This window comes from Notamacropus eugenii, chromosome 3 (assembly GCF_028372415.1).
Source record: "Notamacropus eugenii isolate mMacEug1 chromosome 3, mMacEug1.pri_v2, whole genome shotgun sequence".
In the NCBI taxonomy this organism is placed as follows: Eukaryota; Metazoa; Chordata; class Mammalia; order Diprotodontia; family Macropodidae; genus Notamacropus; species Notamacropus eugenii.
Genome location: NC_092874.1, coordinates 1,642,031 through 1,667,235, shown reverse-complemented (window position 1 = coordinate 1,667,235; position 25,205 = coordinate 1,642,031). Strand labels below are relative to the sequence as shown.

The 25,205-nt window shown below is 48.5% G+C and overlaps 1 protein-coding gene and 1 long non-coding RNA gene across 4 annotated transcripts in view; one reads left to right on the top strand and one right to left on the bottom strand.

Annotated features, from left to right (window-relative positions):
- SDHAF3 (succinate dehydrogenase complex assembly factor 3) overlaps window positions 1–19,296 on the bottom strand; it is a 29,203-nt gene extending 9,907 nt beyond the window's left edge. The window contains exon 1 of the mRNA XM_072650754.1: window positions 19,048–19,296. Coding sequence (XP_072506855.1) covers window positions 19,048–19,221 — 174 coding nt within the window. The 5' untranslated portion in view covers window positions 19,222–19,296. The remainder of the gene's footprint in view (window positions 1–19,047) is intronic.
- A 301-nt stretch (window positions 19,297–19,597) lies between these two features.
- Window positions 19,598–24,225, top strand: LOC140532357 (uncharacterized). 3 transcript variants are annotated; one of them, XR_011976470.1, is made up of 3 exons: window positions 19,598–19,764; window positions 22,065–22,150; window positions 23,777–24,225. It is a non-coding gene; the product is annotated as an uncharacterized lncRNA (long non-coding RNA). The 3 variants fall into 3 exon arrangements; XR_011976472.1 differs by lacking the exon at window positions 19,598–19,764 and adding an exon at window positions 19,771–20,729; XR_011976471.1 differs by lacking the exon at window positions 19,598–19,764 and adding an exon at window positions 20,736–20,923.
- Window positions 24,226–25,205: the final 980 nt, after the last annotated feature.

Sequence of the window (25,205 nt, the reverse complement as noted above, 5' to 3'; positions counted from 1 at the left end):
ACCTTCAGGCACTTAGGGACTGTGGGACTCTGGCAACTTCAACTGTCTCAACCTCAGTTTTCTCAGCTATAAAATGGAGAAAATCTCCAGCCCCACCTCACAGGGCTGTTGTGAGACTCAGCTGGGGCAGCACAGGTACAGTGCCCTGTGGCCAGCTGCTCCTGTCACAATCCATTGCTTTCCAAGTATTTTTTATAGTCCGGCCATGGCATGGTTCTAACTGCATCTTCAATCGGAATCTCTTCCTAGGTGTCTGCATATTTCTCTTTTCTTTTTCACATTTTATTTAAAGTTTTGAGTTCCAAATTCTATCCCTCCCTGAGACAGTAAGTGATTAGATATGGGTTGCACAATCATGGACAACATCTCCATGTTAGTCATTATTTACAAGAAGATCTGGCATATTTCTTCTCTTGTGGCCCAATCAATAGAATGGTTGTTCTACTGACAACACACTTGACCCATCCATTTCAGGAGTCAGCCAGAATGGCAGAGGAGAAGAAGGTGGGCCAGCCCAGTCCCCAGACAACTATCCTAACACACATTCAAGAGGAGTGCCAGGCTGATGAATGATGTGGAAACCCAAAGAGGAACCACAGGAAGTCATTCTTCTATCCCAAGTGCACAGGCCAGTGACCAGGGGGCCAGTGACCAGGGGGCCAGAGACCAGGGCAGCGCCTGCACCCACAGTGTAGTTACTCAAGCTCCAGAGCCAAACCAGAGTGAGGTTGGCAGTGGGCTAAGAGCAAGCTGAGCTATAAAGCTCCCTGGGCTCACAGCAGGGCTATGCCTACAGTGTCCAGGATCAGGGACGAGAGCGAGGCCTTAGCATTTCTGTTGTTCTGATCCTGCAGAGCCCAAGAGCATGGTGCCAGAGGTTGGGCCAGCAACTATCCACTGGAAATCAACCCAGGACAGGTCTGTGTTTGTTGTGTGGCCCCAAACTAGGGTCTGAAGCCTGGAAAGTCTAGGAAGGCACAGCTCAGGCCACACCCTCGATTAGAAAGTTTGGAGCTTGGAGAGGCCGAGCCAATATAATAACAGTGACAATTCTACCTGAATTAATTTACTTATTCAGTGCCATACCAATCAAACTATCAGATAATTTTTCAGAGCTAGAAAAAATAATATCAAAATTCATCTGAAAGAAAAGGTCCAGAATATCAAGGGAACTAATGAAAAGAAATGCGAGGGAAGGTGGCCTAGCTCTACCAGGTCTCAGATTGTGTTACAAAGTAGCACAGGGGGCACTAGAACCAGGGGGAGGTGAAAGACTTCCTGCAGAAGGATGGATTTTAGCTGGGGAAGCCGGGAGGCAGACATCCGCTAGAGAAAAGACCAGGGAGGGGGCTGGCGTCACCAACAGTGGCATGGTGGGGGTTGGGGGGGCGGAGAACTGAAGTCTGAGAACATGAGAAAGCCTGGGGGTCCAGGGTGGGTAAGAAGGGCTTACATGACATGCAGGCTATCACAATAATTCCCAGTTTCATTCTGTAATCATGAAGCTACCCAGACAAAGCGAAATCGTGAGCCTACTGAATCCAAAGCTGAGTCACATAACAGAGCTGAAAGGGGCTTTGCAGAACATTTAATCCAAACTTCTCATTTAATAAATGAAGAAACTGAAGGTCTCGAGGGGTGAGCGTGGCTGAAGCACCTTAGCTACATGGCGACAGCTCTGGTTCTCAGGACCCCAGGTCCCCACTTGGAGAGATAAACCCAAACAAGGTGGAACAAGTGACCTGCAGAGTCTCCTCCAACCCTAAGCGGCTTCAGAAAATAAATATTTAGAGAAAGGGGGGGTGTGAATGACTTCAAATCTTACCAATGTCATGAATGCTTTGTGTGAAAACTAGTTTAGTGCTGTCTATCTTCCACAAAACAAGATTAGCAAGAATTATTGTTCTAACGCTTCAGGGGTAGAAAGGCGTGAGCTCATTGCCAAACAGACCTAAGCTGCACAAAGCCTCTAATGGGGTCCTCACAGAACTTCCGAGGCTGACATTCTGCCTCAGACACCAGGTCTCGAGTACTTAGTTTTTTGGAATTCTGCCCTCCAAAAGCAAAATGTAGGGGATTAAATGCTTCATGATAAAAGGATTTGGGGCTCAGCCCTATTAACTCTATTTACTGATGATGAACATTTCCTGGTTAGTTTAAAAATTCCATAGAAATCCTCCAGTCCTAGACGATTAGGTTATTATTACCTTCTGCTACAGGTTCTTTGGTGGGTAACCCTCGACCTTTCCTTTTGTCTCTGTAAAAATTCCAATGGGGTCCATCTTGCCTTGTGAAAATTCTTCCCAGGTGCCTGGGGGCTTTTCGTGCCAAGGGATTATGTCTGAGTCTACAGTAAGCTGCTTATTAAAATGTCTCTGCATGGTGATACATATGACTGGCAGCAGTGCCCACCCACAGAGGCCTGGATATGTCTGTTCATCACTACAACGGGGTCTCCAGAAGCCGAGACCAGAGGAAGGAGAAAAGCAACGCTGGGACAAAATGCTCAGTTTCATCTCAAGTGCAGACAGAAAAGGCTGGGCTGGGGATGCTTACAGAAGGTCTTGTCACTCAGACAGACATGACCCTGAGAAAGGTACACATAGCACCTACTATGCACTCTTAGCACAGCCTGCATCTCAGGACAAGTTATATCCTCCTTTTCTCAAGTACTTTTGAATTCTAAATCTTTTGCCAAGGCTTCATTCTTTTTTTCATTTGACCCAAATAAACGGATTCCATTACATATATACATTTATTAGATGCCAACTGTGTGCAAAGTATGGTAGCACCATGCTAAGCATAAGCCAGATGACAGTCCTCAGGGGGCATAAGGGAAGGGAGGGAAGGGGAAGGGGCTGACACAAATAACTCCAGTACAAAACAGCATCTGACCCATCTTGGGGGAATGGAGGACAGAAGCTTGGTGTGGGTCCTTATCCCCATCGTCTTGGAATGAAGTTAAAGACCGAATGTGAGTCTAGTCTAGCCCAGGAACCTGCTCCCCCTCAGGGCTTCTGCCCTGCTGAGCTCCAGCCAGGGGAGCCTGATGACCAGGGGCTCTGCACAGAAGCAGAATGCTGGCTTCCCATCCCCTGAACCACATCTTATCCAAGCCCCTCCACATCTGCCAACCGGGAATGGGGCTGACACCAAGGGACAATCATGTTAGGATGGGGAATATAAGCACTAGGGATTTACAAACCCACCTCCCCAAAGCCTTATGGCTCCAGTTCCTCTATGGAGGAGGTAGTGTTGCCCTTCAGAGCCATCCTCCATCTGCTCCGGTGGACACCCTCCGGTTGATGACTGCCTGGAACTAAATCCAAAAGCCCTGGTGTGCTCCAAGTGATGCAAAGGCCAGAGGCTGGGACACTGGGCCATCTTTCTTAATGACACTCAGGAAAACACTGGCATCTTTAGGCCACCATAACTGACTCATGTTGAACTAGAGTCCCCTAAAAATCCCATCTGCTCCAAGTCGTCTGATAGAGAAAGTCTCCTGGGAGGGCAGGGGCCCAGTTTGGGCCAAGGCTCATGTCCACTTTTCCACCAAATGATACTAAGTCAGAGGATCTGGGTCTGACTCCTCCTACTTCTACCACTTAAGTGACTGCAGGAAGTCCCTTCATGTGCCCTAGCATGTGGCCCTGTGGTCAAACTCAGTGACATAATCCACATGCTCTCATGACACTGACATGGGAGACCATCCCTAGAGTGGCCACAGCTCAAAGACTGCTCTCTCTCTCCCCCTCCCTCCTTCTGTCCGTCTGTCTCTCTCTTCTCTCTAGGTCTCTCTCCCTTTCCCTCCCTCCCTCCCTGTCTATCTGTCTTCTCTCTTTTCTTTCATCACAAATGAGTAAGCATTTTAAAATTTGAAAGGAGCTAAACATCCTTGAGTATCTTACATAAAATAAGCAAGTGAAGACTGAAGGCTGCCATGTTAAATACTGTGCTCCTGGTAGTCTTTCCAGACATGAGGCTCTTCTGCCCTCCTGTGGTCACTGAAGAAACTGCTGCTATGGACAAATTCCTCCTCTGTGGACCTATGTGGTCCTTCCTGGGGGTGGCCTACACGGAAAACCCCCAGGCAGTTAACAAAGACAGGGTTGGCTCTACGAGCTGCAAAGGACATGAGACCAAGGGTGGGACCCGAGGACTCCACATCAGCCTGGGGGCCTTTGGACTGGGGACCTGGCCTCCGGCCTCTACTGTCCTCTCCATATAATAGGAGTGTTAAACAACCCCCCACACACACACTGCAGGATGCCTGCTCTTGGTTCTGCTGATGCTAAAAAATGAGACAGCCAACAAAAATGCCCTGAATAAATGGCCCTGCTATTCAAGAGGATGCTTTATGTTGGCAGAGGTGAGCAGAGAGTCTGCAAAATGTCAGAAAGAATGGTGGACATCGGGTCATGCTCAGCCCAGGCCAAAGACAATCAGTCCCTTCCTTCTCATCTCCTGGATTCTCGATGTCAGCAAAAAACAGAGATGAAACACGGAGGGCTCCATGCATGACCGTGGACTGACATGATACTGAACCTGTTTGTCTCAGCTCTAGGGTGGGCCACACACCAGAGCTGCTGTGAGGATCAAAGGAGATGCTCAGCAAAGCGCCGGGTGCACAGAAAGTGCTAAGTGAACACCAGTGCACATCACGTGTTACAGAAGGCACGCACAATCAGGGATCATGGCTGAAGTAAGTCATTGGCTTGGGCTACAATAGCCGCCCCTAAGGTCCAGATGTTTGCTACCCACACTAACACGTGGTAGCCACTGGACACGTTCATTGGTCCCTTCCTCTGTGTGGGCACTTCCCTGGGCACAAAGACAAAAATGAGCCAGGCCCTACCCCACAGAGCTCACCGCCTCTGAGGGCAGGCCACAGGTCCAGATGTGAGGAAGGACAAACATAAAACATGCACAGGAGCTCATTCTTGGGGGAGGGAGGGGAAGAGGGTGGGGATCAGGACCCATACCAAGACACAGAAGTCTATCCGCTACCTGCAGGCATCTTCTCGCCATTAGAAAGTCAGTTCCTTGAAGGCAGGACCCTCTTTCCAGCCCCTAGTACTTTGCCTAGCAGTGCTCAAGCCTCTCCTTCCCTCACAGCCCTGCTCTGCTGAACTCATCCCAGCCCCTGCTCCCCTGACCACCAGCCTGGTCCAGGGCCTCATCAGCTCTTAGCCAGACCATGGGCAAAGACAGGGCTGACCTTGCCATGCCTTTGCTTCAAACTCCAATGTTTCCCCATTCCCTCTAAAATCAAAGACTGGCTGCCATGTACCACCCTTTATGATCTGCCGCCTCACCCTTCCTGCTCACCTACAGATGCCCTCCACCTTCCACCTGGCCTTGGTAGACCTCTCACAGAAGCTCCAGCCCCTTCCACATGACATCCTGCTCCCCCCTCCCATCTGCACGCCCTCCAAAAAGCTCAGCTCAAGACCTACCCCCTTGCTACAGGAAGAATTCCCTTCCCTCAACCCCAGATTCACTTCATACTTATCTGGAAACAGCTCTCCTTGACAGGAGGAAAGCTCCTCGAAGTCAGCAACTGCTGTGTTCATAACACCCAGGCCAACACCTGGCACACAGCAGGCACTTAATAGATGCTTGCTAACTAATTACAAGAAAGAGATTGTAAATGGCGAGGTTCTAGTTAAAGACAGACCGTGGTTTGCAGAACAGGGCTGTTTGGGGCAGCCGTGGCGCCAGTCAGAAGAAATCATGGATCGAAATCCACATGCTTAAAAGGGCGTGCTTGTCTTGTTCGTCTGCATGTATGTGCATGCGTGAGCACATGTGTGTTCGTGTGTGCATGCATGTGCACACTGCAGATGCTCAGTGTTTCAACCATACCATGGGTAAGATGCGAGTTTGTGGTTAACTCTGATTACCAAGAGTACAGTGTCCAGACGGCCACCTGCCAAAGCACCCCGGGAGATCAGGAGGACCTTCAAAGAACCAGTCTGCACAGACTGGCCTGTGGAGAATCCAAACAAATGACCAAGACAGGTTCATGACAGCATCTCCTTAAATCCGAATTCAACATTTAAACCACCTTCTCATAATCAGCCAAGTCCCTTTAGACAACAACAGCCACTGAAAAAAGACAAGCAACAGCTTTAGCTCAGACAAGCTGAGAGTGGCCCGTTGAAGTCCATTCAACAAACACAGACAAGGAAACAATCCCTCACGTGTACACGGAGCCAAGCAGCACACATGTGCCTACATATAGATACTGTGCATGCATGTACTATGTGACTTATGTGTATCATACACGTACACACATGTTTAGGCACAGCACCTACAGCGTAAACATAAAGTTAAAGCTCCAACAAATTAGACAGCACGTGAGCTGTATCTTAAAGGAAGAGAAAGCATCAGTGAAGCAGAGGGAAGGACAGAAGGTGCCTCAGGCATGAGGGACCGCCAAATCAAAGGCCTGGAGTCCACAAGGGCTGAGAACGGTAGAACTAGGAAAGCTCAATGAGAAAGCTGCCATCACCGCCCAGGCGACACCAGAGGAGTGGACATGCTGCGGAGGCCCAAACAGCCAGATGTGGCCACTGTTCAGAAAGAGAGGTGAGGGACGGGGGGGATAATGCTAGATGGATGATGGTGGAATAAAGATGGAGAGTCTCACTTTGGACATGGTGAGTTTGAGCTGTCCCTGGGACATCCAGTCTGAGGTGGCCAGCTGGCAATGGCTGAAGCTGGGCTGGTGCTCAGGGGAGGGGCCAGTTCGGCCGAGATGCTGGCAGATGGCTGGGGTCTAGCATCTGGTCATGAGAGGGCAAGGGCCTCACTAATAGGACACTATTAACACAGGGCCTTCCAACCTATTTAGAGAACTTCAGGGAGTGTGCTACAAGTGTGATGGTTCTAAATCCCATCTCTTAGAACCACAAATTAGAAAGCTGAGAAGGACCCAGTCTAATCTAGCAGTGTTTCAGGGAGGTGCTGTTATTCCCATTTTATAGAATGAAGAGCTAAGGCCCAGACAAGCTAAGTGAGTGACTCAAAATTGGGGACTAACGTTATCATTGGGAAGACCCCAGGGTCAAACTGACTTTTTTCAGTGAGGGCAAAAATGCATTCCAAGAACACTGAGATACTAACTAGCTAAGGCATCACCAAGACACGTTAAGACCACTAATAAATACCCTGCCCCTCCCCCCAATTAATGAAAGCTGAGTATTTCTTTAGTGCTCTCTAAAGAGCATCCTTCCCACAACCTGCAGGAACGCCACTCTCCAAATGCCCACACCATGGTGGAGGTTGGACTCTAAGCCTGGAGAGGAAGCCCTTCCCCCCCATCATGGCATTCCCCTAGATCCTTAAGGTCACTTCAGGTCTCCAAGTATGACATCAAGGAGCTGGAGAAACCATGTCAGAACAGTGTGGAAAACCTACCACAATGAGATACTGCCTAATTAAAACTGTTAGTCAGAGATGTTGGGAAGCAGGGGCTGTGAGTGAGAATGAGCCAGGGTAATGGCTGAATATGTTCTCCAAGAAGACATGGGGGAGATGGGCATGGGACAAGGGGCAGAGACGGTGAAGCCACAAGAAAGGAGGACAGAGTATCAAGGGAGCATCTTCTACGTGCAGAGATGACCAGCCAAGATGGCCACTCCAACAACCAACCATCAAAGAAGAACACCAGACCAAGTCGTGACCAGTAAATCAAAGGAGAGATGCCAGTGGTCACCTTTCCTGGCCAAGGTCACTAAGTCAACCAACAAGCAGAGTGCTGAGTTAATCAAGCAGCCTGGGGTCCCCCAGAGCTAATATCTCTCATCCCTCCCAGAGCTGGGTGCAACCTCAGCTATGGGCTGGGGGGAAAGGGGTGTCTCACAGAGGGACCAGGAGTGAGGACCCCATGCCTGGAGCTCACACTAGGCCAGCAGCTCCCCAGATTAGTGGTTCAGGGTCCCTGGACTCAGCCCCAGCCAAGGCCAGCAGCCCCAGAGAGGGTGGGATCACAGAGAGCCCCTCAAACCCCTGGGTAGGCCAGCCACACTGGGGTGCATAGAGAAGACTGCCAGGAGAATGGCTAAGCAAAAAGTGAGGGCAGGGATACCAAAGACCCACACCCAGGAGAGGAGAGCAATGCAGAACACCTTCAAACAATTCCTCAAAGAAAAACCCAGCTTGCCAAAAGGTCAATCAGAAAGGAAGCAAGAGTTTAAAAATAACTTTGAAAATTATATTTGAAAGGAAACAAGAGGAAAGAAAAAAGAATTGGAAAAGAAATGAGAACCATGGAGAAAGGTGGAGAGAAAATTAACATCTGGGAATGAGAGGCTCAAAACCTCATTCAAGTAAGAGATTCCCTGAAAATCAGAATAAACTAAACAGAGATTAATGACTTTATGAGGCAACAAGAAATATTAGGACAAGGCCAAAAGCCTGGAAAAAAATAAGGGGAAAGGCTCATGTAAAAAACAAAAGACCTAGAAAACAACTGGAGAAGAGGTGATTTAACAATCACTGGACTACCTACAAGTCTTGATCAGAAAAAGAACCGGAATGTCATGTTTGAACAAATTCTGGAAGAAAACTCCTCATGCCTCTTAGATCAGAAAGCCAAGTGAAAACAGAAAGAATCAGTCAATCACCTCCTGAAAGAAACTCAAACACAAACTCCAGTAGTCACGGACTCCCAGATTCAAAGAAAAAAAAAAGCTCCCCATCAGACAGAGTTCAAGTCTCGAGGAATCAGTCAGGATCAGACAAAATTTAGCAGGTGTCACCTAAAGGAAGGGAAAGAATGGAATATGATTATTTCAAAAGGCCAAAGAAATAGGCTTCTACTCAGCAATAACTGACCCAGAAAAACTTAGTATAGCCCTACAAGGGAAAAACTGATGACAAATGAGGAAACAGAGGACATCTGTGCCCTTCTGAAGGAGGGGCAAGAGCTGAGTAAAACTTCTGAATATGGGAGTAAAAAGAAATAAAAAAAAAAATCAATGCAACCCAGCAACCAAAAAGGCTTTTCTGGGGATGAAGAGGATGTACTTCACCCACAAAGACGTGAATGGTACGGACTTCCTCAAGAACAGTGAGGTCAGTCAGGGGCATGAAGTGATTGTGGCATTGCCAGGATATAAAGAAGAAAGGCTGTGGTGAAAAGGAAAACTAGGTGAGAAAAGGAAAAGAGTGATGGGGGTGGAAGAGGAACTTACTGTCATGAAGTAAAAATTGAGAACATAAATACAACTTAGCAATTCTGAAAAACTAAAGAATTCTGCTCAGTCACAATTCTAGAACGCCGCACATGTGGACTTCTCAAGTAGAGTGAAACGTGCATTTTTAGGCATGGCTAACATGGTCATATATTTTCCTTGACCATGTATCTGTTACAAGGATTTTGTTTTTCTTTTGGGGTTGGGGGAGGCAGTGGGTGCTAGGGAAGAATTCGGATATTTATTCATTGAAAAAAGTAAAATTTAACTGAAAAATAAATAAAACGCACAGAAGAGAAGGAAGTCCTTGCCAGCTGGCTTCCTACTCTGGAAAAAACTCAGGGTGGGCAGTGGGAGGAAGGTACAGTTCTCCGGATCAGTGACTTCTACCCCCGACTGACAGACAGCCTCAGGAGGGGACCTAGGCATGATCATTTCAACTCACTTTCCCAATCTAGCACAGTGCCTAGAACGTACTAAGTGCTGAAGTTCTCTCTCTATCTGTATTTGCCTGTCTATTCATCCATCCATCCGTCTGTCCAGTGGGAGACAAAGGTAAGTGGGACAGCTTCTAAATTAATAGGTTATATATTTAAAAAACAACACAGAAGAGATTCTCCGTTTCATAGACAATTTTTTCTGTTGTTTGTATATGGAATTGTTCATGTCTGTCATGTTTAGAATAAAAAAAACTAATCTAGAAAGGTGGCGGGGGAGAGAATGTCTAAGTCAGGAGGTGCTGAGCAAGAGGAACACCAAGTAACAACATCACAAAGAAGGAAAGCGGCTCCATTCTATCAGACTATTGTGGGGACCATTCCTCCATCAGCTGTCTGAACCATCAGAGCAGACTTGAGGGGATGGTATGGCACAAGACTGCTGAGTCGGACCTGACCTATTTAAATGGGAAAAGGATAAAAGAACAGACTGACACCAATTATCAACATTTTCTGGGAAAGTTTAAATAAAATGCCACAATGAGGAAAGACGAAACCATCTCATCCAGCAAGCGTTTGATTTCTTGGCAAAGAGAAATGGCAGCCAAAAGCAACCCCAGCTTGGAATATCAATTTATTTTACATTCTAAAATAAATTCATGAAGATTTTGGAGGATTATGAGCAGTATGACTTCACCATATGACTAGAAATAGTAGAAAAAAATCCCGTTTACAGGAAGCTTGCAGAGAAACTAAGCCAGATCCTCCCAAGGGCATTAAGAATGAAACCCCAGGGGAACAATGAACAGACAGAAGGTGGCAAAGGCCTCCTGAGGTTTCTAGAACAAAGTCTTTTCTCTGTCAACAGCAGCAGAGCTCCCACATCTACAGTCTCTAACATGACAGCCGCCATTGTGCTACCTCGGGGGATGGGAGTGTGAACCTTATGAAGGTCATTAACGTGCAGTGAGGTTGGGACCCTCCATGAGCAGGGCCTTGAATGTCTGAGTAATGAACATGTGTCATTTGGCAGGCAGTGAGGAGCTTCTGTAAAGGGTTCTAAGCAGCAGGATGACATGATTGGAGAAACCTGAAGGAAAATGAAGGTGGTGTCCGTTTACAGGAGAGGCTGGGGAGGGAGAAGATGTGTTAGCATCCTAATTCATTCCTATTTATCCCTCGCCTAAGGGAGGTGAAGAGGTCTGAGCTGGGGTGGCACAATATGAGATGACGGGACCCTCTGCAGAGGATGTGAAGAGGGGGGTCATGGAGGTGACTGGGAACAAAAAAGGAAGGAGAAGCAAGCTTGTGGCAGAGAAGAGGCAGAGCCCACAGTAGAGCATGTGGTGGGGAGGCAGTGCTTTCTGTGGTGGAAACAAAGAAAGGCTGAATGGCTGTGCTACATGAAGATCCCCCAGTGGTGTAAGAGATGAGGGAGCAGACAGAGATCTCAGAGATCTGGGAAGACCCTGTGAACCAATGCAGACTGAAAGGAGTAGGGCTACGATAATGTTACCAGGGCACTCTGCCAATCTCAAAGGCTAAGGCAAATGCTCCTTCTTACTATGACTTGCTCTCAAAATCTATGACTGAGAATCTTTCCTGGCAAAAAAGCTTTAACAAGGGGGGCGGAGCCAAGATGGCGGAGTAGAAAGACACACATACACATAGCTCCAAACCCACAGTACATAGAACATCTGTAAAAAAAAAACTCCCGGTGAATTCTGGAGCAGCAGAGGCCACAGAACGATGAAGCAGATGAGATTTCTGTTCCAGAGAGACCTACAAACCTCTCGCAAAAGGTCCGTCGTGCTGTGGACTTGGAGCCGAACCCAGCCCTGCCGTGGCCGTGGCACGGAGAGGAGCAGATCCAAGCAGGCTTTGGGGACGGAATCTCCAGCAGCCACGCGGGTCCCTCCACCCACAGGTGATGGGGGTCGGTGAGAGGGTCTCTTTGGCGGGTCGAGAGGGGAGTGGGGTGCCCCCATAACTCAGGCCCCCTTGGGAGGCAGCAGCGGAGGCAGGAGTAGACCAGGGCTCCCCAAGCAGGCAGGAGCCTGGATCCATTGTTGAAGGTCTCTGCATAAACCCCCTGAGGGAACTGAGCCTGTGAGGTGGCCCTGCCCCCACCTGAGCACCTAAACTTGATCTCACACTGAATAGCAGCCCTGCCCCCACCCAAAGCCCTGAGGCTGGGAAGCAGCATTTGAATCTCAGACCCCAAGTGCTGGCTGGGCGGATCTGGAGGCGAGGTGGGTGTGAGGAGAATATTCAGAGGTCAAGTCACTGGCTGGGAAAATGCCCAGAAAAGGGAAAAGAAATAAGACTATAGAAGGTTACTTTCTTGGTGAACAGGCATTTCCTCCCTTCCTTTCTGATGAGGAAGAACAATCCTTACCATCAGGCAAAGACACAGAAATCAAGGCTTCTGTATCCCAGCCCACTCAATGGGCTCAGGCCATGGAAGAGCTCAAAAAGGATTCTGAAAATCAAGTTAGAGAGGTGAAGGAAAAGCTGGGAAGAGAAATGAGAGACATGCAAGCAAAGCCTGAAAAACAAGTAAACACCCTGCTAAAGGAGACCCAAAAAAATGCTGAAGAAAATAACACCTTGAAAAATAGGCTAACTCAATTGGCAAAAGAGGTTCAAAAAGCCAATGAGGAGAAGAATGCTTTCAGAAGCAGAATTAGCCAAATGGAAAAGGAGGTTCAAAAGCTCACTGAAGAAAATAGTTCTTTCAAAATTAGAATGGAACAGATGGAGGCTAAGGGCTTTGTGAGAAACCAAGAAATCACAAAACAAAACCAAAAGAATGAAAAAATGGAAGATAATGTGAAATATCTCATTGGAAAAACAACTGACCTGGAGAATAGATCCAGGAGAGACAATTTAAAAATTATGGGACTACCTGAAAGCCATGATCAAAAAAAGAGCCTAGACATCATCTTTCATGAAATTATCAAGGAAAACTGCCCTGAGATTCTAGAACCAGAGGGCAAAATAAGTATTCAAGGAATCCACAGAACACCGCCTGAAAGAGATCCAAAAAGAGAAACTCCTAGGAACATTGTGGCCAAATTCCAGAGTTCCCAGATCAAGGAGAAAATATTGCAAGCAGCTAGAAAGAAACAATTCAAGTATTGTGGAAATACAATCAGGATAACACAAGATCTAGCAGCTTCTACATTAAGGGATCGAAGGGCATGGAATATCATATTCCAGAAGTCAAAGGAACTAGGACTAAAACCAAGAATTACCTATCCTGCCAAACTGAGTATAATACTTCAGGGGAAAAAATGGTCTTTCAATGAAATTGAGGACTTTCAAGCATTCTTGATGAAAAGACCAGAGCTGAAAAGAAAATTTGACTTTCAAACACAAGAATGAAGAGAACCATGAAAAGGTGAACAGCAAAGAGAAGTCATAAGGGACTTACTAAAGTTGAACTGTTTACATTCCTACATGGAAAGACAATATTTGTAACTCTTGAAACGTTTCAGTATCTGGGTACTGGGTGGGAGTTCACACACACACATGCACACACGCACACATACATAGAGACAGAGTGCACAGAGTGAATTGAAGAGGATGGGATCACATCTTAAAAAAATGAAATCAAGCAGTGAGAGAGAAATATATTGGGAGGAGAAAGGGAGAAATGGAATGGGGCAAATTATCTCTCATAAAAGAGGCAAGCAAAAGACTTATTAGTGGAGGGATAAAGAGGGGAGGTGAGAGAAAAACATGAAGTTTACTCTCATCACATTCCACTAAAGGAAGGAATAAAATGCACACTCATTTTGGTATGAAAACCTATCTTACAATACAGGAAAGTGGGGGATAAGCAGGGTGGGGGGGATGATGGAAGGGAGGGCATGGGGAGGACGGCGCAATTTGAGGTCGACACTCATGGGGAGGGACAGGATCAAAAGAGAATAGAATTAATGGGGGACAGGATAGGATGGAGGGAAATATAGTTAGTCTTATACAACACAACTATTATGGAAGTCATTTGCAAAACTACACAGATTTGGCCTATATTGAATTGCTTGCCTTCCAAAGGGAAGGGGTGGGGAGGGAGGGAGGTAAAGAAGTTGGAACTCAAAGTTTTAGGAACAACTGTCGAGTACTGTTCTTGCCACTAGGAAATAAGAAATACAGGTAAAGGGGTATAGAAAGTTATCTGGCCCTACAGGACAAAAGAGAAGATGGAGACAAGGGCAGAGAGGGATGATAGAGGAGAGAGCAGATTGATGATAGGGGCAATTAGAATGCTTGGTGTTTTAGGGTGGGGGGAGGGGACAAAAGGGGAGAAAATTTGGAACCCAAAATTTTTTTAAAATGAAGGTTAAAAGTTAAATAAATAGATAGATAGATAGATAGATAAATTTTTAAAAAAAGCTTTAACAATATCAAAATCCACCTGAAAGAACAAAAGGTCCAGAATATCAAAGCAACTAATGAAGTGCTAGGGAAGGTGGCCTAGCTCTACCAGGTCTCAAAACAAAGCAGCAATTATCTAAACCATTTGGTACTGGCTAAGGAACAGAAGGGTAGACCAGTGGAATAGGTTAGGTACTCAAGACACAGTAGTCAATGAATATAGCAATCTACTGTCTGATAAACCCAAGGACCCCAGCTTCTGGGAGAAGAACTTACTATTCCACAAAAATTACTGGGAAAACTGGATAAAAGTGTGGTGGGAACCAGGCATAGACCAATGCCTGACACCACATACAAGAATAAAGTCCAAGTGGGTACATGATCTAGGTATAAAGATTGATACTATAAACAAATTAGTGAAGCAAGGAAAAGTGTATTTATCAGATTTATGGAGAAGGGGAGAATTTTTGACTAAACAAAAGATAGAAAGCATTATAAAGTGCAAAATTGGGTTTGGTTGTGCAAAAACTTTACATAAAACTGAAAATGCAACCAAGATTAGGAGGGAAGCAGAAAACTGGGAGAGAATTTTTGCAACTAGTGTCTGGGATAAAGGCCTCATTTATATAGAGAACTGAGTTAAATGTACAAGAATACAGGTCATTCCCCAGTTGATAAATGGTCAAAGGATATGAACAGGTAGTTTTCAGAGGAAGAAATTAAAGATATCTATAGTCACATGAAAAAATGCTCTAAATCACTACTGATTAGAGAGATGCAAATCAAAACAACTCTGAGATACCACATCACACCTATCAGATTGGCTAATATGACAAAACAGGAAGATGATAAATGCTGGAGAGGATATGGGAGAGTTGGAACACTAATTTGCTGGGGATGGAAGCTCAATTCCAGGTGGACAGTCTCGGGCGGGTAAAGGTGGGAACTTCTAAATCTTAGAGTTCTCACGAGGCCCCCCCCAAGAAACGACTGGGAATCGAGGTGAACCGAGCTATCTCGTGTATTTCCTCCTCTTCCCGTGAGAAACGTGATGGGAGAGAGCTCTCCCCGCCCTCGAGATTGTCCCGGATCTGGGCACACTATTGTTATCTAACAGCACGGTATTCAGATGCAAACTATGCTGCTGGAGAGTTTAAGTAGGATCAGGAAAGCCTGAAAGCTCTCTTGGGTGGAGGGGCACGGAGCAGACAGGACACAAGGCTCCGCTTTTCCTCTCTCCTCTCTCCCCTCCCCCTCTCTCCCCACTTATACTTCTACTTCCAATCTCTTATTGTAAGATCTTTGCCTCCTTGGGAGATTCTTCGCTCCCTCCTGAGGAAGAATTCCCCTGCACTTGTAACTAGACCCTGAAATAAAGCTCAACCCTTGTTCGACTCTGGAACGTCCTTTCTCTCATACGAGCATCCGGTTTGGCCAACCGAAGACCTCCGATAGAGGTAAGGGAAGACTCGGGTAGCCCTCAGGCCTCTAGGCCTGGCACTAATTCATTGTTGGTGGAGCTGTGAGCTGATCCAACCATTCTGGAGAGCAATTTGGACTATGCCCAAAGGGCTATAAAATGTGCATACCCTTTGACCCAGCAATATTGCTTCTAGGACTGTATCCCCAAGAGATCATAAAAATGGGAAAAGGTCCCACGTGTACAAAAAAATTTATAGTAGCTCTCTTTGTGATGGTCAAAAACTGGAAATCAAGGAGATGCCCATCAATTGGGGAATGGCTGAATAAACTGTGGTATATGAATATAATGGAATACTATTGTGCTATAAGAAATGATGAACAGGAAGACTTCAGAGAGGCCTGGAAGGACTTATATGATCTGGTGTAGAGTGAAAGGAGCAGAACCAGGAGCACTTTGTACACAGCAACTACCACAGTGTGTGAGGAATTTTTCTGGTAGACTTAGTATTTCATTGCAATGCAAGGACTTAAATAATTTCCAGTGGTCTCTTAAGGCAAAATGCCTTCCACATCCAGGGAAAGAACTGTGGAATTCGATTGCAGAATGAAGCAGATCATTTTCTTCTGAATTATGTTTTGGTTTGTTTTATGATTTCTCCCATTCATTTTAATTCTTCTTTGCAACATGACTAGGGTGAAAATGTATTTAATAGGAATATATGTGTAGAACCTATATAAAAGTGTGTGCTGTCACAGGGAGGGAGTGGGTAGATGAAGGGGAAGGGGGGGGAAGGAGGGGAAATATCTTATATGGAAGTGATTGTAGAACACTGAAAACAAATACAATAATTTTTTTAAAAAGCTTTAACAAATGAAGAGGGTGTGCCAGCTACCCAGCATGACTGAGGGGAACTGATACCAAAGTCATTTGGGCACAAGTCTTTGCATCAGAATTTGGGGGATTCATCGGTGCAAAGAGGATCAGCACCCTCTCTTAGATGTTCTTCAGAGGAGCCTGGAGCCCAGAGGCATCAGCAATAACACTGAGCTTAGTGGGGACCAACAAGGGCTGAGTGACTAGCCCACAGGTACCTGTAGGACAGAGTGGAACTCTGGACCCCAAGTCCAAAGCCTGCTCTGCACCTGGCCTGGGCTGCTGACTTCAGTCTGAGTCTTCCTCCCTAAAAAACCCAAGTTCACTCCTTTTGGTCCCACTCTCTGGCCCTGGAAGGCCACCAGTGCTGTCAGAGCATCAGGTCCCATCTCCTAAAGACACACCTCGTGCCATCACAAGCCTTGTCCTCTCGTCCTCTTCTGAGGAGACGTTTCCCCTCCTTCCTGACTGACAGCTTTGTTGAGTACAGAGTAAAAGCTACAGCCAGCTGTTTCCTTAGGAGCCTCCCCTAATGGGTGGGACAATCGTGACACACACAAGAAGGAAGTATCAAGGTGGGATTCAAACCCAGGACTCCTGACCCTGGCCTCTGGGCTCCCTTCCCTCACAGCACTGGGAGCCCCTGCTGCCCTTCATACAAACCCCCCGACTCCATCTTCCATATCAATTTGTGGAGTTTTATGCAGTCATTATTCTGAGCAGGATTACGGCTATCTCTGCACAGCATCCTCAAGTTATTTGGAGAAGGGAAAGGGGAGGGCGTGGGGGTGAAGGTGGCAGGGAAGGAACATTTCTACAGTGTCTACTGTGTGCCAGGCACCATGCTAATTACTTTACAAGCATTCTATCATTTGATCCTCACAACAACCCTGAGAGGTGGGTGTTATTATGGTCCCCATTTTACAGTTGAGGATACTGAGGCATACTGATTTGCCCAGGGTCATACAGCTAGTGTCTGAGATTGGATTTGAACTTAAGTCTTCCTGACTCCAGGCCCACCACTATCTACTGGACCACCAGCTGTCTTCTTCTTGGAAAGACTATCGTTTTTTCATTTAAGCAGCCCTTCAACATGGCACAAATTAGGGGATGAAGAAATGTCCCCTGAACTGAACTGCTGGCTAAGGTTATCTGAATTACTGGGCCACAAGATTTTAAAAGCTGGAATGGAGTTTAAATACCCTCTATTTCAGTCTCCTTATTTTATAAGTGGAAAAGTAATCATCCCCAGAGAGGTGATATGCCCCACCTACCTTCCCTATTATTATCCAGAGCACCCCATTCTCCAAGTCCCTCACTAGGAGTCACTATGGACTCCTCACTTCTCTCACCCCTCAGATCCAATATGGTGCCAAGGCCTATCAATTTCCCCTCTGGTCGATTTCACCTCTGCTGCACCTCTGGTCCATTTCACCTCTGCTGCACCTCTGGTCCATTTCACCTCTGCTGCACCTCTGGTCAATTTCACCTCTGCTGCATCTCTGGTCCATTTCACCTCTGCTGCACCTCTGGTCCATTTCACCTCTGCTGCACCTCTGGTCCATTTCACCTCTGCTGCATCTTGACAATTTTACTGTTCTACACACACACATACACACACACACATACACACAGCCTCCACCCAGTGTGGACCCTCATCCCCTCACACCACTACAATAGCTGCTGGGGGGGTCTGTGTGCCTCAAGTTTCCCCATTCTCCAATTCATTCTTCATTTATCCATGAAAATGATTCTCCTAAAGCTGAGGTTCGACCATAAAAGCCCCTACTCAATAAACTCCAGGGGCTCCCCTTTACCTGCTGCCCCCTTCTCCCTTTACAGTCATCCTCTACCTTAATTCCCTCCATGTACCCTAAGATCCAGCAGCCCTGGCCTCCTGGCTGTCAGCCACTCTCTGCTCTGGACACTCTCTATGGCTGTTCCCCAGTCCTGGAACACTTTCTCCTCATCTCCACCTACAGACTTCCCGGGCTTCCTCCCATCACCCAAAGGAAGCCTTCCCCAGCCCCTCATGATTCTGGTGTCTTCCCTCGTCTCCTATGGAGCCTGTATATAGCTTTCTTATTATATTGGCTTTGTTTGCATGTTGTCTCCCCATTAGACGGTGAGGGCAGGCAATGCCTTTAGTTCTTTTTGCAGCCCCAGATCCCCAGGGCTCAGCACAGTGCCTGACACATAACAGGTACTTAACCAATGCTAGGTGACTGAGTGATGAACCTGGTACGCAGGAGGTGATTAATAAATGCAGCTAGATGTTGCAGTGGATAGTCAGAAAGACTTAAATCTGAATCCAGCCTGAGAGATTTACTAGCTGGGAGACCCTCTTGTGCCTCCGCGTCCTCAGCAGCACCCACTGCCCAGGGCTGTGAGGATCAAGTGAGATGTCTGTAAAGCACTTGGCACAGGGCCTGGCACACAGCGGGCACTCCCGAAATGTCACTCTACCATTATCACAATGATTACTAGTAGCGTTATAAGTGGGAAGCGCTTGGCACACAGTAGGCGCTGCTGGTGCCAGTATACGTTATTATGAGGTAAGAACTGTAAAGCCCTTGGCACAACGCTCAGCATCCAGTAGGCGCCTAATCAGTGACAGCTGACTACAGCTTCCCTAGGGCCAGCCTTGGGGGGGGGGGGGGGGGGGAACGTCACTGATGACGGCACGCGCAAGCGCCCGAGCACAACTTGCCGCGCACGCGCACAAACTTGCCTCCCACTCGCTCAGGAAGCGCAGCGCCTCCTCGCGGCCAACGCCTTTGTGCCGCCGGAACTCGTCCTTTACGTACTGATCGCCGAGGGCGCGCAGGTCGGGCGGCAGCGCACGGTGCAGCGTCAGGAGCCGCCGGTACAACGCTCGGACGCGGGACGCGTGTGGCCCCAGCATGGCGGCGTCCCCGGCCTTACGGTGCCGACCCCGCGGGGGCTCGCGATGCGCCTGCGCGCGCCGCTTGACGTCACTACGTCTCTCTCGGAAACCTCCCACTTCCGCCCTGACCTTCGGAAGCTCCCAATGCGCCTGCGTACTTCCCGCCCCTCCAACCCCCTCCCCCTTCTCCCCTGCCTCCAGGGAGGTCTCCAATGCGCCGGCGCACTGCACAACTCCTCTCGGCTCGTAGAGGGCCGGCACGCCTGCGCACTGTGCTGCCTCCTCCTCCTCCTCCTCAAAGACTGATTGCGTCTGCGGAACGCCGGCCTGCGGTGTGCGTACGTTGGAGGCAGAACGTGAACGGCCTTGGCGGCCGGCCTGAGAGAGGCACGTGCGGGGAAACCTCGTCCCAGCGACACCCCGGGAAACTGAAGCTGCCCATCCGACCCTGGCGGGAAGCCAACCCTGAGCTTCCCAGCCCGCCGCCTCCAGGAAGCCCCCTTTCATCTCCCGGGCCGAGGAAGGGGAGGGGGCCCGGCACGTGGGAAAAGCCCTATTGGGGTGGGGTGCCCCCCTAATCCTACAGAGGGGGAAACTGAGGCCACGGAAGGGCGGAGGCTGCGGGATTGAACTGCCTCCAGTGTGTCCGGAGGGAACTGTCCCGGTGTGGTCTGGTGGGAGCAGGGGGTTCAGGAGACCCCGCCCCCTTTGGGGTGACGGGTGGGAGAACAGGACCCCCCCTCCCACGGGCTCCCACTGTGGTCCGCCACAGTCAGAGGCAGCCGAGTATCTCCCACGTTGTTACAATGTAGCAAGCTCGGCCCCGCTGGCCTCCCAAGGCCCCTGTTCTGGAGAGCCTGCCTCTGTCTCCCCGACAGCCGGAGCTCCCTCCTGCCCGGTGCTGCCCAGGCTGACCCCCGTGCTGCCCAGGCTAACCCTCTGCTGCCCAGGCTGACCCCCGTGCTGCCCAGGCTGACCCCCGTGCTGTCCAAGCTAACCCTCTGCTGCCCAGGCTGACCCCCGTGCTGCCCAGGCTAACCCTCTGCTGCCCGGGCTGACCCCCGTGCTGCCCAGGCTGACCCTCTGCTGCCCACGCTGACCCTCTGCTGCCCAGGCTGACCCCCGTGCTGCCCAGGCTGACCCCCGTGCTGCCCAGGCTAACCCTCTGCTGCCCAGGCTGACCCTCTGCTGCCCTGCTAGTGGTCTTAGCCTGCTGGTTATAGCCCTTGAGAAGCCCGTGGGCAGTAGGTTTCTTCTCACTGGTCTTTTGGCTCTTCTGGCCTCATCATTCAACAGAAACTGTTCTCTCCTAAGTGACTGATGACCCTGGGGGGGAGGGATGGAGGAATAACCACCTGACGTGCCCCTGCCTAGGCAAGGACACGGCAAAGGGGGTGACCTCTTTCTCCTTGGCACAACATTAACTGTTCTTGGAGGACAGGAACCTTCTTCACAAGAATGAAAGTATTGGGTCACATCCTTGGTAGAGAACATTTTCTCATTGACCAGTGCTGCCTTCTGGAAGGGTGAGTGAGAACAGCAGTGCTAGCTCACTCCTAGAACTTTTTGTTTCAGTTTGGCCTTTTACCCCCCAGGGTGGGCACACTTCTTCTGAGAGAACTGGGTCCTCCAGTAGATAGTGTTAACTGAAGAGTCCTTAGTTACCAGATCCAATGACCTTTTCTCAGTCCTTCTTGACCTTGCTGCAGCTTGGGACACGGTGGGTCCCTCTCTTCTCCTGGATACTTTCTTCTCTCCAGGTTTCTGGGACATTCCCCCCTCCCCCATTCTCCCCTCCCTTTCTGAGCAGGCTTTCACTGTGTTCTTGGCTGGATCTTCATCCAGGGCCCCATCCCCACTACTAACTATGAGTCTGAGAAGCCTCTGTCCTGGGCCTTCTCATCTTTTCCCCCCTTGTACAACTTGATTTCATCAGCTTACATGAATTCAGTTATCATCTCTGCGCTGATGATCCTCAGAACCATTTATCCAGCCCTGACCTCTCTCTTCACTTCTGGACTCTTATCCCCAACTGCATAGTGGACATTCAAACAGGGTGCCTTATAAATGCCTGAAACTCACCATGCCTGTAGTGGAACTCATCTTTTCCCCAAATGCTTTCCAAACTCTATTGTCTAGGGTCCCATCCTCCTCCCTGTCACCGGGTCTCACAACCCAAGCCTAACACTTGACCCTTCACTGTTACCCACCCATGTCTGCTCAGTTTTCGAGTTCTGTTGTTTCTGCTTTCATCGCATCTCTAACACATAGACCCTCCTTTCTCCTGTGACAGTGACCAGCCTGGTCAGGCCCTCATCACCTGCCCAGACCATTGCGACTGAGGCAGGTCTCTCCCCCTGCAGTTCCTTATTCACTGAGTGGTCAAACAGATTACACAAAAGAGCAGGCCTGATCATGCTTGGCTCTCCCTGCCCCCTCCCCAGCATAATAAACTCCAGTCTTTGATTACCTTCAGTATCAAATAGAAAGTCCCCTTTTTACTTTTAAAGCCCTTCCAAACCTGACCTTCTACTTTTCCAGGCTTTTTGCATACGACCCCCACCACCTCACTCTGCACCTCACACATTCCTGGCATTTTCTTGCACAACATTGTCTGACCTGGGCATTCTCACTGAATGTCTCCCATCCCTGGAATTCCTTCTTATCTTTAGGCTTGCCTAGCTCCCTTCACGTCCCAGCCCACATCCCAACAGCTCTAGGAAACCTTCCCCAATCCATCCCCTTGGGTTCTGCCACCTTCCCTCTCTAGATGATTCCTGATTTATCCCATCTGATTCCTGATTTATCCCATCTATAGCTGGTTCATTCACAGTTGTTTTGCATGTTTTCTCCCCCATTAGGATGTGAGCTCCTGGAAAGCAAGGACTGCTTTTCTTTGTATCCCCAGCATTTGACATGCAGTAGATGCTTAATCATTGTTTAACAGGTAATTGGCTAATTAACAGTGATCTGCAGCATGGGTGATGGCCAGTGAAAGTTCTGAGGGGTAAAATATGCTATGACCCAGATGCCAAAATCATTGAGAAAAAAGGGCACAAATCCTGAAGGTCACCAGGGTCTGAGTGATGACAGTACTGTGAGAGTCTGGGAAGCAAGTGAGTCAGAAGACAGATGGCACAACTGTCCAGGAAGCCAGAGCGGGAGCCAGGTCCCAGGAAGCCCCAGAAAATGGAGGACATAAGAATGAATGAGGTCTCAAGTGAAAGGAAATTAGTGAGTGCAGATATTGTGGGGTGGGGGTGAAGGAGCAAGCAGCAGGGGTGGGTAAAGGGGGTTTTTTGGCATCGAGGTTCAGTATCACGGAGATGGGGAAGCAAAAGGAGGATGGGAGTGTTTTAACGGTGAGGGAATGAGTTCAGGCAGAGTATGGGTGGACTGGTGGATTAGGGGAGCTACATGAATGGAAGGAAGCTGGTATTTAGAAGGTAGATGGTCAACAAGATCAAGTGACTCGAGGGTAGAGAATAGTGCCTAGTGGACTGTAGGGTGGAGAGCAAGGCTATCCCAACCCCAGCCTGAGTGTACATGCCCACTGCCCTGGGTTTGGAGCCAGGACCCCTCAGTGACTCCCAGCTCCAGCTTAGCTGCTGTTTGCACACAGCTGTGTGCCCACTGTTGTCTCTCCCAGTAGTCCATGAGCACCTTGAGAGCAGGGCCTGATACATACTGGGTGCTTAATAACAAATTTATGTGGTGCCCAGCGTGTGCCAGGTACTGGGGCTAAGAGCTTTGCGGTGGTGAGCCATTTGATCTTCCTACAACCCCGAGAGGCAGATGCTAACATTATCCCCATTTCACGGAAGAGGAAATGGAGGCTGAAAGCTGTTGAAGTAACTTACCTGGGGTCACACAGCTAGGAAGCATCTTAAAACTGAATTTGAACTCAGGGCTGGGTGCTGTACTCGGTGTGCCACCTAGCTTCTCCACGTGATCTAGCTTAGTAGTGTTGCTAAAATTTTAGCTCCAGTTTCCTCATCTGGAAAATGGGCATCGTAATAAATGCCTCGCGCCATTCGTAGGGCTGAGGTGCCGATAAATGAGAGAGGCCGGAGCAGGGGGCTCCCCAGGCCCTGCTGAGCCAGCTGTCTCCCAGGTGACTCCGTTAATTCAGCACTTCTTTGATTGTTAGTTTCCCAGTTAGGAGGCTGAGAAAGGCCCAGCTGAAGTCAGGATTTGGAAGATGGGTGCACTAGCCCATTAACATGCAGCAAGCATTTATAAACTGCTCACTGACTCTAAAGCAGCCGCAACATTTAGGGTTATGCGGCAATGCATATGATGAATGCGTAGCACCTGTGTGGGCAAAGTGCAGGGAGCTTACATTCTAATGGGCGAGCCAAGATGGCAGAGAAGGGGGAGGAGAGGGCCCCCCCGCCAGGGGTGTAGTGAGACAGAATGGAGACCCAGGAGTGGCACTCAGGAAAGGATGGAGGAGTGATGCCCTGGCCTCCCTGTGTGCTGGGTGGTCTGCAAGGCGGAGAAGGCTGCGCTGGCCTGGTCTGAGTGGGAAAGGATTGGTCACTTCATTCTGGGTTTGTATCTTTCCTTTCAGGGACCTTCTCTATGGAGATAAAGTAAGGAAAGCATTGTACCCTGCTGGAAGTCAAGGTCATCATCATTATCTCTGGGACCAGGGAGGAAGGAAGCCTTGGGGTGGTTTTGTTTGCTTTAACTGAGTGAAAACATTTGCTTCGAAGGAATCCCAGCATTATTGTAATAGGTCTTATTTACTATTCAAACAGACCACATTAAGGGAAACTGGCAAGGTTTAAATGTGCTGTGGCTATTTTATTTCAGGAAATTCTTTCTAACCATACATCATCTGTTAATATTCTTGTAAATTGGAGATTAATTTCTTGTTCCATTTTGCTTTTTTCTGGTTTCCCCTTTCAGTCAGAGAACATGTATTATAAATATTATTTTGTGAGCTGAAGTTCTTATAAGGAAATAGAAAAGTAGATTTTTTTCCAGCGAATTAATAAAAATGAGCTTGTGTCTTCAGCTTGATGGGAGCAATAAGAGCCAGCACGCATGGCAATGCCAGTGGAGGGCAGGCTTGGGCTGGCACAAAGGAGTGACAGGATGGTACTCGATTCACCTCTTCAGTAGCCACAGTGGGCTGCTAGAAGCAGTGGGAGGGGGACACAAGGTATTCAGAAACAGTTTTTTATGCCATCTAAAAAGATCAGTACTTTCCAGGATTCTAAGCTGTTTGCTAACTCAGAAAGCCATCTTTACTCATCGCTTGGGGCACAAGCTTGCCAGAGACAATATATTTTCATTAAGTTTTTCTTGTTAGAAGCAGCTCTGTTTCTCTAGAACATTGGTGAGAACTCCACGTTTAGGGTGAAAATGGCTTTGGGAAGTGTGGGAAGGGGCCTGTTGCTGATAAGTCTCAGTGCCTTTGCTTTGAACTCATGGGTTCTTCCCCCTCAGTGGTGGCTCATGGGCAGTGGTCTGGAGAGGATGCTGGCCCAGGGTGGTGGGGCTAGGGGCCCTGAGCAGTCTCTGCTTTCATGGAGTCTCCCTGCCACTGATTAGTACTCCTCCCCACTGAGATTTGTGGCCACTCCTCCCACTCCTGTCTCCTCCCTTCAGCTGGGAGCCACCCCACTCTCTCTTCTCTTCTCTTGTCTTTCCAGGACATTGACACATAACACACCCTACCCCATTTCATTCTCTTGTTCATTTTTTACTTCAGCCTTTATGCAGAAAACTCCTTTGCGGACTTGGGAGTTTCTTCTTTATCTCCCTGCTCCCTCACCTTCCATGAGGTCCCCCTGTGATGCCTCCTCATGCTATGGAGGTGGCCCTCCCTGGCTTCTCAAAGGCTGTGGCATTGGAGCACAAGGTCAGACCCAATCTACCATTCTCGCAAGGCTTTCGAGAGTGACCACGGCTGCTCTCCAAGCCATGACAGACAACCAACCATGAAATACAAAATGGTCCTCAGTAAAGAATGGTGGTGGAGTCAGAGAGAG